Source organism: Odontomachus brunneus, unplaced genomic scaffold (genome assembly GCF_010583005.1).
Source record: "Odontomachus brunneus isolate Ranch 3 - 2012 unplaced genomic scaffold, Obru_v1 Obru_scaffold_010, whole genome shotgun sequence".
Classification (NCBI taxonomy): Eukaryota; Metazoa; Arthropoda; class Insecta; order Hymenoptera; family Formicidae; genus Odontomachus; species Odontomachus brunneus.
In genome coordinates, this window is record NW_022639460.1 from 272,927 (window position 1) to 290,658 (window position 17,732).

The 17,732-nt window shown below is 40.1% G+C and overlaps 1 protein-coding gene across 1 annotated transcript; it reads left to right on the forward strand.

The window, feature by feature from the left end:
• Positions 1 to 174: 174 nt before the first annotated feature.
• LOC116840510 (peroxiredoxin-like) lies at positions 175 to 2,253 on the forward strand. Its single transcript, XM_032807319.1, has 3 exons — positions 175 to 382; positions 569 to 792; positions 870 to 2,253. The coding sequence occupies exons 1-3, from the start codon at positions 344 to 346 to the stop codon at positions 1,327 to 1,329; spliced, it is 723 nt and encodes a 240-aa protein (XP_032663210.1). The 5' UTR covers positions 175 to 343; the 3' UTR covers positions 1,330 to 2,253.
• Positions 2,254 to 17,732: the final 15,479 nt, after the last annotated feature.

Sequence of the window (17,732 nt, forward strand, 5' to 3'; positions counted from 1 at the left end):
TTTTTCATTTGAGTAAGTACTGCCAACTTCGCTTTTCCAATTTTATATTTATTTCTGTTATATCACAGATATTTGCTTACTTGATTACATACCATAACATTTAGTATATAATGAGGTAGAATTTATAAAATTCTACATTTTCTCTACGTTATCTTGCGCATGACTGGTGTTTCATAACCTTCCTTGGCATGTAGAACTTACCGGCTGTTGGATTTACACATGCGAGTCACGTCAGCGAGAGTGGTTGACGAAACCTATCTAGCATCTATATTTTTCGGTTCTACGATTTTACAAGTTCTTCGAACAATTGTACAGCAATTTTAAAAAGTTTTTGTTAGTTACGATGTTTCGATTACTTTCTTCATCACAAGGTAGAAAATTGGTAAGCGTTATTGAGTTTCATTAGTCTATTATGTTATTTATAGAGACAAAATATTTTGCGGATTCATGAAAATGTGGTTATATTCTACAAAAGATATATATGTATATATTACATTCCACCAAAATTACATGTTAATGTAGACAAAAGTAAAATTTTTATCTGTTTTCAATATATGCATATTCACAGGTTGCCACTGGAGCCAGTTCACTAGTGAGGACAAACAATACAGTGTTAGCAGAATGCATTCGTAATTTCACAGTGAGTTCAAGACTGCTTGGCAATTTGCCACAGGTCCAGAAACCTGCACCAGAGTTTGCTGGTACTGCTGTGGTTAAAGGCGATTTTAAACAAATCAAATTGAGCGACTACAAGGGAAAATATGTTGTCCTGTTTTTCTATCCATTAGATTTGTATGCAATCTTATTGAATTATCATACAAGATGTCCTTCTGACATGTCTACAACATGTTTCTCTGTTTTGTTTGCAGTACATTTGTCTGTCCAACAGAAATCATAGCGTTCAGTGAGAACATCAAAGACTTTGAAGCTCTCAATACACAGGTGATTGGAGTGTCAACAGACTCGCACTTCAGTCATTTGGCATGGATCAACACACCAAGGAAGCAAGGTGGCCTTGGAGGAGACTTGGGTTATCCTTTGCTGAGTGACTTCAACAAGGAGATATCGGCCAAATACAATGTCTTGCTGCAGGACTCTGGAATTGCGCTCAGAGGTCTCTTCATCATAGACACAGAGGGAATACTCCGACAGCTTACCGTCAATGATCTTCCGGTTGGCAGAAGCGTCGAGGAAACGTTGAGATTGATCAGAGCTTTCCAATTTGTTGAAAAACACGGAGAGGTATGCCCTGCGAACTGGCAGCCGGAAAGTAAAACCATCAAACCGAATCCAAAGGACAGCAGAGAATACTTCGAAACAGTTAACTAAGCGTCTGTTTTGCTAAACATATTTAGATAAACTCGCTACTCTAAGTTGCGTATAATGATAACTTGTAATATGATGTAACGTAACATAATACACAATGCAAAATCATATACGTTAATACAATACATAATGTAAAATCATAGGACCGATATTTTTATTGATTATTATTACATAAAATAAGAAATAGAATCTGAAAAGTGTGATATCATCTTGTACTTTTTATGTATATAATACGCCCGTACTGTTGTGTAAATACGTGCGACGAGCTTAAGAAAGCGTGCAGGTAACAGAGACAGCTTAAGAATGAGATACTGAGTGAATGACAAAGAAAAAAAGCAATCTCGTGTTAGTCAATTTAATTTTTTTTTTATGTTGATATAAACAATTATGGAAATTTTTACGTTGAATTTTTTTCTATATCGAATAATCCAATTTTTTTTACAACAAAATATTTATACTTAGCACTTGAGAAAACTGTTATTATGATTGTTGGACAATTTACATCAAAATATAACGGAATATGAAGAGCAATTAACTTGGTTGCTAAAGTTACACACAAACACGAGAATGTTTGTTAGGAGTACAGTTGCTGTAAGATAATTAGAACGTAGAGCGAAATGTAAATTGAAAGCTGTTGCGATACCGTTAGCAGGCAGCAGTGATAATCTGTATTTAGCGTTAACGTATGTATTTCTCAGCATTTTAGACCCGTATTAATAATCATTATTGGAAACTCTCTTCACGTAAGATGCTCAAATTTGAGTTTAGAGTTAAATGTGAGTTTTTCATTCGAATTATGCTTACAAATCTGATATCACATATATCATATGATTCAAATGAAAAACTCATCTAACTTAAAATTCAGACCTGAATATCTAACGTGAAACAAATTTCAAGTAATAACTATCAATATCGACCGCGATCATAGAAAAATAAAAACAAAAAGGACAATACTCTAGACAAATTGTTATTACGTGTTATTGTGTACGACACTTGTCGAGAATTTGGATTATTTTACAAATATCGTTAATATCGCACAGAATATCACTGCGAAACGGATGAAGCGGATAGAGGGTGCGTGTCGCGAGAGCGCCGGCTAGAGGCAGCCTTCTAAGAGGCCTCATGATAAATTTACCGGAGCGAGCTTATTATTTCGCAAGGAGGATATACACGCCGACGGTGGTGGGCCGGCTCGGGGAACATCCTGGAGGAAGGGATAAAGTAACGAGAGACGTGTAGTCTCGGCAGGAGCGTCGCGTATCGAGAGGGAGAAAAACTGAAAAGCGACGCCTGAGATAAACGGCTCATCCTGCGTAGATATCCCGCGCCCCCTCAAATCTAAGCCTGGCTTTCGCCTCCTTTGTCCCGCTGCGCGCCGCTCTCTCGCGCGCGCGAAAATCTCGAGACTAATCACATTCGCGTCAACGCTGTGTAGCGTGTTTGCGTTTCGCGCGTTACCTACCGCGCTTCAACAAGTCGTATGTCGCACAGCGCGCGGCCTCATTATCATCGCAAAGTGTAAAATAGGTGGAAAAGTACATCGGCGCGGATGAAAACTGAAAAGGAGAAAATGTTTATTTCCATATATTATTTTTAGATACACTTGTGGAATAAGATGAAATTAATAAAATATGTTCTATAAGCGGTAAAATTTACGAAACCTGTCGACACAATTTTTATTTATTTTCGTTGATATATTCTTGCGAGCATGTGCATCAAAAGCACATTTGCAATCACGATCAATATATATTGTTATCAGTTTCTCTGAAATAATAATTCGTTCTGTGCTTCTCCACCACACGACAAAATCGCGAGCGTAATCGTCCGATTCGCTATTATATTTTGTCTATTAAGTGGTCAGATTATATCAGCATTGTATTGTCAAGTCTAATCGAGGGATTTCTTGCCCACCGCCCTTGGTTTATAGTACTTCTATTATGGGACAGTCGAGCGTGTAACAATAAGGTTTCGGGCCGTAATTGCGCGCTCACATCTCCCTAAACGATCTTCAGCTAGACTAATTTTTATTATACCCATTATCTTTAACCGAATCTGATGTCAATTATCGCAGTTGTAACGACCATCGTTTATTTCTCATTCCTCTCAAGGCAAGGAATCAACTTCGAAGAGTCTTTATTATACCGACACATTGCATGTATTTTTAGCACTTTAAGTAGGGTAGAGAGTACTCGCGTCGTTTGAATATAACTCATCTTTAGGTCTCTCTCTCTCTCTCTCTCTCTTTCTCTCTTTGCTCTCTCACCCGCCTCTTCAAGACGCCTAATAACTTTCCTACGCGACTGCTCGCGAAAGGAACATTTTCTTAAAGGAGCATTCAGGGCGCGCCTTGATGACGGCTATAGGTGGATATTATGGTAGCGGGGCTTATCCTTGGTGGTTTGCTTCTTCCAAGAGGGAGTAAGTAAAGGAGGAGAACTCGCGGGGTACGGGGATTCGAAGCGAAGAGACACGACGACAGCAAGGGAGGGAGAATGAGGGGGGCTAAACGGGGGCTATACGTAGTGGTAGCAAAATGAAGAGAGAGAGAGAGAGAAAGACTGAGGGAGAGAGGCGAGGAGGCAAAGGGGAGACTGGAGGCGTGCATCCATCTATATCCATCCCGGGGTGGCTACCGGGACTTTGATTACTTGTTTTAATCTTCCGACTGCCGACTGGGCGAGCATCTGTCACTCAAAATCCGTAATTGCGCGCGGAGCACCCCTTCTCCGGCTCGACCCCCTCGCCATTGCCATTGCCACGGCTCTCTGGCTGCCTTCTGTGTATTGCTATTACTTCCTTATTGGTCGTTTAGCACTTTCGCTCAACCGCGAACCGCGCCGATCGCAGACTGTGCTTTGGTAATCATGACATTGCTCTGCTCGCAATCAGCTCGGTTTTCAAACCGGGTCTTTCTGTTTCCGCGCGGAGTCTCACGATCGAGCTACCCCCCGCAATAATGCGTTGCTCGTTGAACTTGCATAGATTGCGATAAATATAGCCAATATCTCTTTCCACGTTTGGGGAGCGTGCGTATTTTATCCGTAGTGTTTGCGCGCAGAGGCGTTTTAACACTGCGAAATTGAGACGAATTAACACATGGCGGTTTTAAGCTTGAATCAGACAGAAAGTCACTTCCTTCAACGTGTTCCTATTGTATAGAGCAGGAATGAGTATTAAACGAACAAACCCCTAGCGTGTCTGTCCCCGACAATTTATCAACTTGTATATATAATATACAGCCCCACGCTGGCTGCTCATCAGTTTGATGAGAAGATATTCCCGGCACGCTATGGTTATGCAAATGCTTTAACTGTAGGAAATTCTACCAGGAAAGATACCAATTATACTCGACTGTGTACTAACGTCGACCCTCGACCATTATAACAAAAAAGTCAAATGCGTTTTTTCATCTCAAACATTGTATAAGCATTGTATACGCACATATTTCGTTCCATGTTAATCGCGTGATTATTTTAATTCGTTCTGGAAAAATGTAACAGGATTTCTTTCCAGTTTATATTTGTAAAGTCCACTTTCTAATTTAAGAAAGGAAGCTATTGTTCAGTGGAAAAAGTGACGGGGAATATCCTTTTTTCAGCACAATTCTCCCGTTTTGTTGGAGTAATTGAAATCGATTAAAATTGTTAATGTACAAAGAGTCGCGTGCGTCCAGAGGTGTGCATCCATTTACTTTGCGCCGTAAACTCGTTCGTGTTCCTCAGAGTTAACGGAAATTGATGCGGTCTCTATTACGTCTGCGGATAAAATTCTCCGCAGATGTACCATCTCGCGTAATCTCGGCGATCCCGATCATTGTAAGCGAGAAATAAGACGCAGGTCGTGACGGAGGCGCAGTCTTCCTCGATGGGATTTCTGCTGCTCCTCTAATTGTCGGAGTCATTCGTCCTCTTCAAAAGGAACAGATGCACCGGGCTGTATTGAAGAACGAGTCTATCAGGGACCCAGGGGGGTCCCGGGCGCTCGTCTCTTGGGGTTATTTTCAGTCGATTATCCCCAGAACGTTGGGGTCAGCGTTGTGCTTTAGAAAGCGAAAGCGCAAGAGACCAGACGAGTCTATTAGCGCGGAGAAAGGCCGCGCATTTGCGTGCGTCAGTCCTTTTGCGAATTAATCTGGGAGAAGAAATATCATATCGGGTATCGCGACTTTTCTCCGCTTTTATGCTTTCTCTTTTGTATGCGAAATTAAAAAGGAAAAATCGACAGTCTCTCGACGATCGTTTAAATTTAAGGATGATTGTATCGAGCGTAGATTAATTAAATGTCACGAATGTATGTAAGAAGATTGATAATAGCTTAAGAATTATCAACCAGAGAGATAAATATCGTCGAGACAAACATCACACTTTAAATATTGCGTATGACTCAAGAATCTTGATCTTGCGTGTTCGAGTACCATAGTTTACCGGTGCGTTATATCGTTTCATGTAGCGTACGTCATTAGGAATATTCAAAAGGCTGCTACTTCAATTAAGGGACTCGGTTTAACACGAGAAAGAACCGCGTCCGTCCGTCGCATGTGCGGACGGTGGGGACGGGCAGAGTGGTTGTATCTTATCTCACGTTTAATCACCATTGCTGGCCCCCAAGCCCGACGCTCCTAAGCTTCAGTAATTACTTAGATGGACGCTTCGAAATCTTTGGCGTCGGATCTGTATGTAACGCGAGATAAACGGTCGACGATTTCGATGCGACGATTACTACGTTCAAGCCCTTCTACGGAATTCTACGGGACTCACCGCGAGATTTTTACTCGTTATTCTTTCATATTATTTTCTTGTGTTAATATATTAATTGCTAGTTATTTATTATTGTTATTATTATTGCTAGTTATTTATTATTATTATTATTGCTAGTTATTATTATTAGTATATTATTTCGCACATGTTAATATTATTTTCTTAAATTCTAAGTACGCGTATGTTTGATCTTTGTATTAATACACTGAGATAAAAAATATCTAAAAGACGAAAATATCTAGTTGATAGGGACACTAGTAAAATATATATATTTAAATTTAAATTCTTTTATTGTATGCGTGAAAGAAATAGAATAAACAATTGTTTTTCATGAAAAGTAAAGGTTTTGAGATAATGTACATTTTCTTATTTGAAGAATATTTTTCGTTAGTATAAGTAAATATACTATTATAGTAATCATCGATTAAACATTATTTATTTCTTAGATATTTTGTCTCTCAGTGCATCAGACATGTGAAAAGGAAGGAGAAATTATAGTATCTATTATTAGAATTATATTTTGTTAGAAACTTATTAGAAAACCATTGTATCTGTGATAGAATCATCATGTATTTTTCTCGAGGTTTCTACATTAAGAGAAAAAATATCTAAAAAAAATATCTAAGAAATAGTAAAGATTTATTTGACTGCCATACTATAATAACATATAATTATTTTTACTAATGTAATATATGAAATATTTTTTAAATAAGAAAATATACATTTTCTTAAAAGCGCTGAAGAATTCCTCAACTTTTCATAAAAGCAACTGTTGATTCTACTTAAATAAAAGAATCAAATTTAAGTAAATACGTTGTTAGAGTATCCAACGAATAAATATTTACTATTTTATAGATACTTTTTCTTTCAGTATTTATCACGAATGGCAAATGAGAGAATCATATCGCGGTAACATCAAATAACGTCACGTGAGTCGTCAATATTGATAATTATCGCCGCGATGAGCGATTAATTAATGATCACCGCGAAACGCACGGAAGGCAGTTGGCGTTCGATGAGAAGGCGGTTGATCGAGAGGTGGACTGCTAGATAAGTAGGCAGGGGTATCTGTCTATTAGCTCTCTACCCTGATAACGGAGTTGCTGATCCTCCTCCGGCCCCCGGCGAGTGCTTCGTTAATTAATCTGGCAGCAACGGACTCGCTCAAAGGCACCCTTTTTCGCCCAGATTCATCCATCCATTTACCGATGGATCTGTATTTGTGTGCGTGTACTCTCTCTCTCTCTTTCACCACATCATTCTCTCCTGGCTCTGAGGTAACGACGATCGAGATCGCGCGAGAATCGATGAAAATTCATGCGGCTCAAACTCGAAGCCAATTGCAGCCGACGATTCGAAAATAAGTATAAGACAAATGCGTTGGGGAGTTTTCGTTTTATTTCTTTTTTTTTTTTTTAATAAACGAAAGAAGTTTTTTTATTCGTTATTGAAAGAAGATCTTTAAGTATGGAAGCCGATCAATAAATGACGAAAATTCTGCGAACTGCAAAGCTCGCGTGAGCAGCGCGCTAATTGTTACAGTTCGTCTGACAACGTATTCGTATGTATCTTCGCGTACTGTATTGTGAATGGTAATATGATCAGCCACGGCACTTAATTACTGCAATACGAGCATTGTGAGCCTTGCGTACACGCGGAACCTAGACACGAACGGACATGCATTGTGCGTTACACGGGCGGCATTGTTACGTTAAGGGCACTTACCCTGATAATTACCGCTTCTCTAAGTGCCCACGGCCGCGATACAGGACTATTTACGCTTGAACGTAACTCGAGTGCAGCTCTCGTGCGTGCTTTTGAAGAATCCTTTCTGAGGAGAATTCTGAAAAGAGTTTGCGTTATACATACTATGGATTTTCAGTCAAGTTTTTCTCAAGAAGGACGCTCAGGAATACTATCCTGGATACTTCTGAATATTTTCACAGTAACGAATAATCCTCCCTTGAAATCTGCTTTCGCTATTCAAAAAGAAAGAACTGCAATTCCCAGCGCATGTGTTCCACATGTACCTTCGAATCGCCCGCTTCAGTCGACTTGAAGTTCGGATCGCGCAAATTCTGATCGATTGACCCGTGCACATTTCGATTCTCGAATGAAGAACGCGCTCCCATAATGGAAAACTATTCGAATTGCAGGCAACTTCACGCCATTGCCGCGAGCCATTACGCCATTCCTTCGACATCAGCGAGAGCGCGAAGCAGAGAGGATCGAGCGTCGTAAATTGCCCCGATTGGACTGTTTCTCCGGCCGATTCGCATCCCTGCGACGAGTACGCGGCGAGCAAGTGTTCGGTAAGAGTGCATTATGCGAGTGAGAGTAAGGATGCTGCGCTGGATGACGCAACAGAGGACAAGCAACCGGCGAGCAGGCGACGACGAGCAGGCAACGACATCGCAACGAATTGAGTGAGTGAATGATTTGATTGTTGCATCGATATTCGTTTCCCGGCGAATTCACTCGCGTCGGGACTTCACGACTGCGGGGCCGGACTTTTATTCGCAATTTCATATAAAGGTCAAGCGCGTTTCGATATGTAAGGGTGCCCGATGACGAGTGTCTCACATGTAGATTGGGCCCAACCGAATACAAGATTCCTCTGCGCGATTGTCTGCAAGCTGGCAGAGGAATTCTGCCTAAGTCGAGTTCGACCTAATCCACATGCACACGAGACATGAGGCATTTGTCGTCAAACGTACGTGCACCTGTAGACAGCGTCAATGGCGCCGAATCGGTACGCGAGCGAATAATTCAAACGATTATGTGGCATTGCGCGGTGGCTCCACTTGCGGTGAGTCCCGACGTCCGCGCGCTCGCCGCGGAATTTTCGTCCGAACAGCGAATTTGCAGCGCGACGATGCAACGCAATGCTCGGTAGTCGCGTAGTCCCGGCGTCGCAATTCGCATTTCCGATAAGCGCGAGAGTGAGCGGCATCGTCAAGTCGAATTCAGATAGGAAATCCGACGCTTGAGCAGGTCTGGAGAGAGATAAAAAGGGGCGCGAGAGGGAGGGAGGGAGGGAGGGAGAGAGAGAGAGAGAGAGAGGCGGGCGGCCGTATAGCCGGCGCTCGCGCGCTGCCAGATCGAATTGCTTTTCCAGCGGACGGTCGCGCGAGATATCGGATGCGCGCCCGAGGACGTGCGCGAGTGTGCGTGTACCTGCGTGTAAGCGAACGTAACGTTACGAGGGCGAGGAGGAGGCGAACGCGATGCGTGTGGGGCGCGGCGCGCACCGGCATAAAAGAGCAAGCGAAAAAGGGAGCCTCTTTTTAATCTAGCGACGATTCGCAACCCCCGGCTCCTTTTATAGTTACGTGCTTAGTGCTTATACCTATTGACTCTCTCTCTCTCTCTCTCTTTCTCTGTCTGTTTCTCCATCCTTTTTTCTCCCTCTCTCTCTCTCTCTCTCTCTCTCTCCCCTCTTCCTCTTTTTTCGCCCTCTTTGTCGCCGTGTCAGGCCCGTATTCTGTGCACCGAGATGAGTTCTATCGTCGGCTTCCGAACTTACTCCGGCCGTATGCGGACGTTGAAAACCGCGCGCGTTCAACTTAACCTTAGACTATTATAACATCCTTTTTCAATGCTAGTTATTAATATCCGCCTTTTTGACGGTCAATGATTTGCTGTTAGAAGCTTTCTGTCGAGTTACAGGGAATTAATAAGGAGAAAGGATAGTATATAAAATAATATCTAACAGATAGTTCTCAAAAAGGCTGTATAATTGTAAAAATAAAAAATATAAGAATTAAAGCCGTTAAGAACCCAGCGCTAGAGAGATATGAGCAGAATTATATTTGGTATAAATTATATATACAATATATAAATTTCGGATCTTATTACAAACGTCTCGGTTATCATTTAAAGACAAGCGAGCGAAACGTTAGCGTTATAAGAAACACTAGTAAAGAGGATTCAAAATAAGAAAAAGATCCGAAATTTGTGTTATATGTATAATTTATACTAAATTTTAACAAGATATTTGACAAGAAAATATGAAATATGTTATCGAAAATTCGCATAAATGGATATGAATTTGCAATTTTAATGGAGTAGAGGGAATAGTTTTCTAAATATACATCCGTCAAAAAGACAGGTATTAGTAATTTAGGGTTAAGTCAAAAATACCTTGACAATATGAGAAAATACGCGGGCGATTCGTGTGATTAACGAGAGATGATTCGAGTCGTTTGTCGAGCGATTGTTGATAATTGCGCGAATTGGGATCGTTTAAATGGTATCGATTATGCGAGTCATTTTTGTTATTTCGGCTTCTCGGAGTCATCACTGGGCTTTGCACGACGAATTCTTCGTAGGAAGGTTCTCTTTGTGGAACAGTCGGACTATGGACGCGTAACTTTCCTCGACATTTTTACGAGAAAATTTCGGTCTCCGAGGAACACGATACAAATCTCGGCGGGTCATACCTCGCGGAAAGTATGTCGCGGAGAAGTGAAACGCAAGATCGCGAGGGGCGATTAGGGATGCGCGGTATGAAAGTTTCCTCCAACGCGGATACATTTTATGCCTCGTCATAAATATTAATCTAACCCTCGCGGTCCCTTTGGATTGTGCAAAACATATTCTGACACTGGTTCCCTCCCCCCGTTACTGTGTGTACACATACAAAAATGTTATCTCACAGATTTGAACACAGATTTCTTTATTTATCATAGATTTTAAGTCGTTACTTGAAACTCCTCTCGAGCGAGACAGTCGGAATTTGAATTCCGAGTTAGATGAAAGTCTTTCAGTTGAATCGCGATTATAGACACGAGATCACGTATGTCATATAATTCAACTGAGAAATTTAGGCCAAGCTCTGAATAAAAATCTGAGTATCTCACATGAGACAAATTTCAAGTACCAACTATTGTTGATACAGATTTGTTGTTGATATCGTAGGCAGATTTCAAGATTCGCGAAGATCAAGCTAAACGTGTCGACGATCGCGAGTTTCATTAATCAGAATAACAACAATCAAAACAAATGAATAAAGAAAGTTTTCTCGCGCGATTCTGCCGCAAGGATATTCGCAGCAAATGCTTCCTGCGGTTTAAATGGGCCACGGCTAAAGATTAATCGGGGGCTACGTGGGTCTCTCGTCGGGATCTTAAAATTGCAATCTCCCTGGGCTCCCCGAGGCTTGATAATGCGACGACAGACGGGCTCTCTCGATGCATTTTTATTCGTTCGTTTTTATTCGTTCGCCGTGTTCCTCCTGCCGGGTATTGTGTATGCGCGGTTAACGAGCCGCGCGCGGATCACGGACGGCCGTTCTTTCGGGGTGTGGCTTCTTGCTGTCGTGTCCGCGTGTTGTGCCGTGCACACCCGCGGCGACACATCAACGATAGATTTTCCAAAAAATTATTCCATTAGAGTAATTATCCGGCCGGGTCCTCTTTACGGCGCAAGGTAATAACGGTCACGGAACGATCGCGGCGGCGATAATGGGCCGCGATAAATTGACCGCGCACTTAGTCTATCTCTCTCTCTCTCTTTTTCCCCTCTCTCTTTGTTGTTCCCATTTTCTCTTTCTCCTCGCAAGGCGTCATCTGCGATAGTCGTTCTCTATTTCGTGTCGCTACAGCTGACGCAAAGTCATCGCCGCGTTATCTCGCACACGGTAATTAACTCGATTAGCCGATCGACGAGGTTGCGAGCAAATTAAACCACCTTCTGCGGTGTGTGGGCGCGACAATTATTTCCTTATCAATCCGCATCTCTCATCGAGATAATTCGATTCGCGCACGAAGGTGGACGTCGCGAGAAGCCACGCGCGATAGATGATGTATCATTCTGCATAAAGAGTTGCTTCTATACACCCGAAAAATGTGATGTTATTCTTAGCGGATATCCTCTTACAATGTGGCCTCAAGAGGATTCCTTTAAAATCAAGAGGAAAATATTTTAACGCTTAAGAAAGAAATCTAGTTGGAAGGTGCTGTTTCCTATAATTCTATATTCTCAGCGAAATTTCTTGCCGAAATAATATTCCTCTTGTATTGAAATGCGTTGTTAATCGGAAATCTGCTAAATATTATTAGAATTTCTTTCCTTTCGAATCAAAGGGAACATGTTTACTCGAAGCATACTAAGAAAAAAGCAATTGGATTGACAAAATTGACGGTTACCCGCCTTCAAAGATATATTGTATCTATTGAATAAATTACGCGTTAATGCAACAATAAGTTGCGTTGATAGAGTCACTGACCAAATTGCAATCATTGAATCAATGGATAACTCTCTCATCACATATAATTCGTTCAATCTACTAAACGTTTTCTTGAACGCATTTTGTTTGTTCAAACAAAGTTTCATTAACTTCTTTTCTCAGTGCATAATGCCCTCTTACTAGAAGAAATTTCTATTAAAAGTAAGATTTGTACTGTAAAAAAAAGACGAAATTCCTCTAACTTTAAGAGTAATGCGTTTAGAATATTTTCTTTTTGATTTTAGAAGAATTCTCTTGAAAGGCTATATGTGTGTGAGAGGATATCTCTTCTCTAAGAATAAAATTATATTTTTTTCGGTGATATTTTTATAATCTCGAGGTAACAACTCTGTGCGTTTACCAGACGTATCTGCACTTGCGCATTAATTATCATCACAAACTTATCAATTTGTGAATATTTTATTACTGCGAAAGAGGTCTTTGTCATCTTACATTGGCTTAAGGCAATCGATGATAGTAGAACACGAGAAAAACTCGTCGGTTTCGATCAATTTTGTGAATGCAGTGCTGTAACACGATCGTCACTTACGGGGTCTTGAAGGACGCCGGTTCCGAGCCCGTTGTCATCCCCTTACGTGTTAAATTACTTTGGGACACGATACACGTTGGGAAGTGAGAGACACACACACACAGAGAGAGAGGCAGGGCGGGGGGAGGGAAAGCGCGATGGCGCGAGAGGACTGCAACTCGACTCCGGGATTGCCGGCGACAATGAGCCGGTGAACTTTCGGTCCTCGGCAAACACGATTTCGATATGCTTTTAAAAACCGGAAAATCTCTCTCTTCAAAGGGGGTAACACGACGAGGGTCCAAGCTAATCGGCATACACACGACGCGGCTCGAAATGCAGCTTCGAATAATAAGCTCCGGACAAATTAGGAAACCGGAGCGTTTTCTATTCCGTTTATCGGATAATAATCGATCTGTTCGCATTTTATATACGCGCCCTCTCCCGCCGTCTTTCTCTTTCTCTCTTCCCTCTGTTTTGCGCGGGTTTCGATGTTTTTCCGTAACGAGACGTGCGCCTCCTTTTTTTCGGTATTACAACACGACGCGCCGTGCCCGTATAGTTTTTCGCTATCGGCTTCCCGTTCACGAACAACAAAAGTCTTGCGAAAATGTTTGCGGATAGTCTCTCCCCGTCGAAATATATTGTTGTGTACAGTCGCCATCGCGCACGGCCATTAGAGGTTTGACGCAATCTTGAAAATGGATCTGACTCGCACGGGTCTGCAAATTTTTCGCAGGCCTTCGAGAAATAGAGGATTTCGTCGCCCTCGGATTCTAGTTTTTTTAATCAGTGCTAGAATTGTTAATACGAAAACTATATAGATATTTTTTTACGTGGAAGTAAAATTTCTTATGTTGGATAAAATCACACACAAAGAGAATGTTACAATTTCTTTTTGTGTATATAAATTCTTTTCAATTTTCTATGTTTCTAGTAGTGCAGGAGTTGCACGGGCAAAAATCTATTTTTCTAAGAAACATAGCAAATTTTTTAATACAACATTTCACACACACAGTTCTAAAAATAAATAGCATATCTGGAAAATAAAGGGATAATAAATTACTGCAGAATCTCGGCTACAAAATTCTCTAATGATTTTCACTGCAAAATTCTCTCCGTGTACGTGAAACAATGACAGTCTTGTTTAAGAAAGTTCCATCCACGAAAAAAGTTTTATTGGTATGTAAGCAAGAAAATTCTCTGTTTGGAGATTTCTATAATTTTTTTCGTACGCGAAGAAAGCTGCAATATCTTTCCCGGGTACATCTGTATCTATTAATATATCATAAACATCCAGCGTTATAGTCGAATATCTATCGGACCAAAGCTAAATATTCTGCAATATTCAGTCATTCAATATCCAAGAGATATCCGTGAATATCTCCCGAATATCCATCCTATATGATTGCACAATGCATATCGCAATATCGCATAGAGTTCGCGTTCACAAAGCAGCCGCACGCGGGTAAGCAGATAGACACTAGACAATATCCTCGATACTAACAATTCCCACTGGTCGACGAAAGGTTACTGTGTACACGAGATGGAGAGAGACACAGAAAAAGAGAGAGGGGGGGAGGGAGAGAAAGCTAGGATGTCTAGAATCGCAAAGAGGAAGGCGACAAAGCGTGGTGTATGGATACCGAGCGAGAGATGAGGGTGCAGAGCTATGAGGATGCGCGAGAGTGCGACCGATAATGATACAGAGAGAGAGAGAGTGAGAGGGAAAGAGAGAGGGAGGGAAGAAAGAAGGAAAAGTCCGCAGTTAAAAGATAGATGCAGAGAGAGAAAGAGAGATATCAGAGGCTAGAGAAGAGATGAAGGTGCGATGGCGCGAGAGGGTTGATTGAAGTGCATCTATTATTACATACTTACGTGCGCGTACTTACTTGGATACGCCGTTGTTGCTGTTCGTGTGCATCGGATGTAGAACGTAGGCGGTGCAGGTGCATTGTCGTCGGTCCTCCCTCGTGGTCGCCGCTGCTAGGTTCGCCGTTGCGACAACGATAAGAGCGATGATGCACGCGCGAATGCACGATAAACGCAGCGACGGATGCTGCACTTCGGGCAGTGCGTCCGAGGGGCGCGATTGTCACATTCGTCTCTTGTCGCACGACAACTTTAGGGAAACTGTTCACGCCGTTCGCGACGCGTTCGCGCGAATCTGAATCCAGATAAAAGTATCAATGTCCGGACATGCGCCTAATCCTGAGTACTCTTATTGTTTTGCTTTTTAAATACGTATATTTAAACTTTTAAGGGGATGCTGAAGCTGAAAACTTCACCGATAGAATATTGGTATTTTTCTGGAGAGTTTACGTCGTATTAATTGTACGAAATTACAGATTACTTTTACACAATGAAAGTACGTGCAAAAATAAATAGAATTATTGCTCAATATATGATGAAAATGAAGAAAAATATTTTAAATGTAAAATCTCAAGATAGTGTAATATTTGCCTAATTCAAAGTTTCATAGTTTATACATATCATAGTTTATACATATCAAAAGTGTGGATACTACAAACAGAAAAATTTTAAAGAATATTGCTGTACTTTCACATTTGAATTCAGAAGCTTAAGAATATCGGAAAAGTTTGCAGAAAGATTTCTGTACATGCGCAGTTAGTTTTCCGCTAAATATGGTAAAACAAAGTGATACATTTTTAGATGAATTCTGTATGTACAAAAAATACAAAAAGGATAGCGTAATTGTGTTAGTGACAATCTGGGTTTCTAGGTTATCGATATTTTTCCAGTTCATCATCGACTTTAGTATCCCTTTAACACAAAATATATACATACATGTATTGAATATGTACACAGAGAGAATTTTTTAGTAAAAACTACACTTACTATACTGAGGGAAAGAATATCTGAAAAATAAAAAGAAATATTTATTCGCTGAGCACTAGTAATATATTTAAATTCTTTTGTCTAAATAAAAGAAATTATTGCTTTCATGAAAAAAAAAACAATGGTTTTAAAAAAATATATATTTTCTTATTTGAGAGAAAAAAATTTTTTTGAATGTAAAAATTTATACGTAATATATTATTAGTATTCATTGAATATTATTTATGAATATTATTCATTCAATATTATTCATTGAATAGATATTTCTTATTTTTCAGATGTTTTTCCTTTCAATGTATAGAGTTGTTTAATCGAGGAGTAAAAATTATGCAGTAATTGACTACCCTTTCATTTTATATGTGCTATCTCTATTTTAGGAATTTAAATGTGCTATCTTTATTTTAGGAATTTAAATGTGCTATTGAAAATTTTGCTATGTTTTTAACGAAATTTATTATGCATTATTTATTATTTCTTAGCAAAACAAATCTTATTGACAATTTATTTGTTCTACTAGAAACACAGTAAAATTGAAAAAAATTTATATGAAAAGAAAACCATATAATATTCTCTCCGTGTACATATATTTTACACACGCAAAGAAATCACTTAGTAATCTCAGTGGCTGATTCGCCTTTAGCTAAAAAGGTAATCGTTTTGCTGTCATTGCTAAGAGTTGGCCGTCACAGGTAAAATGCATTCATTGTGAGATAGAAATTAATTAATTGAAATTAAAAGCGCACATTTGTTCGAGTAGCTAAAAAAGCAGCAGCTACTTTTAAATATCTTATGCGCGTGAGTCTCGTGTATTCGACTTTGTAAGGACTTAACTTTACAAAACTCGTACCACCTCATCGCGCGCGCTAATTGACCAATTTTCTTTCATTAATGTCTCAATAATTACCGCGGCAGAGTCTATACAAGATGATACAATATTTTTCTATCCAATTTAACAAGTGCTGTCTGTACGGATACACACACATACACGAGCACTTAAATCCAGACACTCTGTATAATTAATGGATATATATATAAAACAACAAGTTCTGTCTCTTCACAATCTCTTTATTATATTTATTATATATTATATAATAAATATAATATATAATATATTATATTTATAATATACTTATTATATATAATATAATATAATATAATATATTATATATTATATATATAAATATATATATATATATTTATTATATTTATTATATATTATATATATAAATATATATATATATATATTTATTATATTTATTATATATTATATATTTTTTCTTCAAAATGTCGTTGAAAATGTATGCAGAATGTCTGGCACAATACGTACATCAGCGCGCGTGTATGCGAATAGGATTCATAAAATTAAACCAAACAGTCTTTTATCATTTTGTAAATAACCACGACAATTATTCCTTTACTTCGATTCGCAGTAACTTTATTAATCCTGTCATCGTAACAATGGAGACGACACGAAGGAAAGAGTTTCGACAATTCGATCGCGAATGTCCTTCGTATCACCGTATTCGATCGATTAAAACACTCGACTCTTTCAAATAAATGACGAAAGAGCAGTACAGACGCGTGCCAAGGAGATTTCTTTTTATTTTATGTCGCTACCTCGATTTATCTCGATTTATTTCGCGTGTTATAAGCGTTTGAAGTCGCGTTGCATAGACGTCTAACACGGGCGCGTGTACTTGCTCTGGCGTCGGCGCGATGCGTACTAAAGTGAGGTGAACGACCGCGGTGAGAAAGTGGGCGGAGTATCTGGTTATCGTCGCGTGATGGGGGAGAGGGGGGGGGCAATGAGCCGTACTACCGCGTGCCGTCGCGTACAGTAGAAAGTGACTCTTCGGGAGAGAGAGAGCGCCGCGCTCCGCATTCCTTTCACTCGTCGCGTCTTTTCCGCCGAACGATCTAGAACGCGGATCGATATAATTGTGAATAACTCCACTTGTGGACGTCGTAGCGACTTGAAACCAACGTCATTGCACGGGAAAAATTACGGCGCTTCCGGTGAACGTGAAATCGC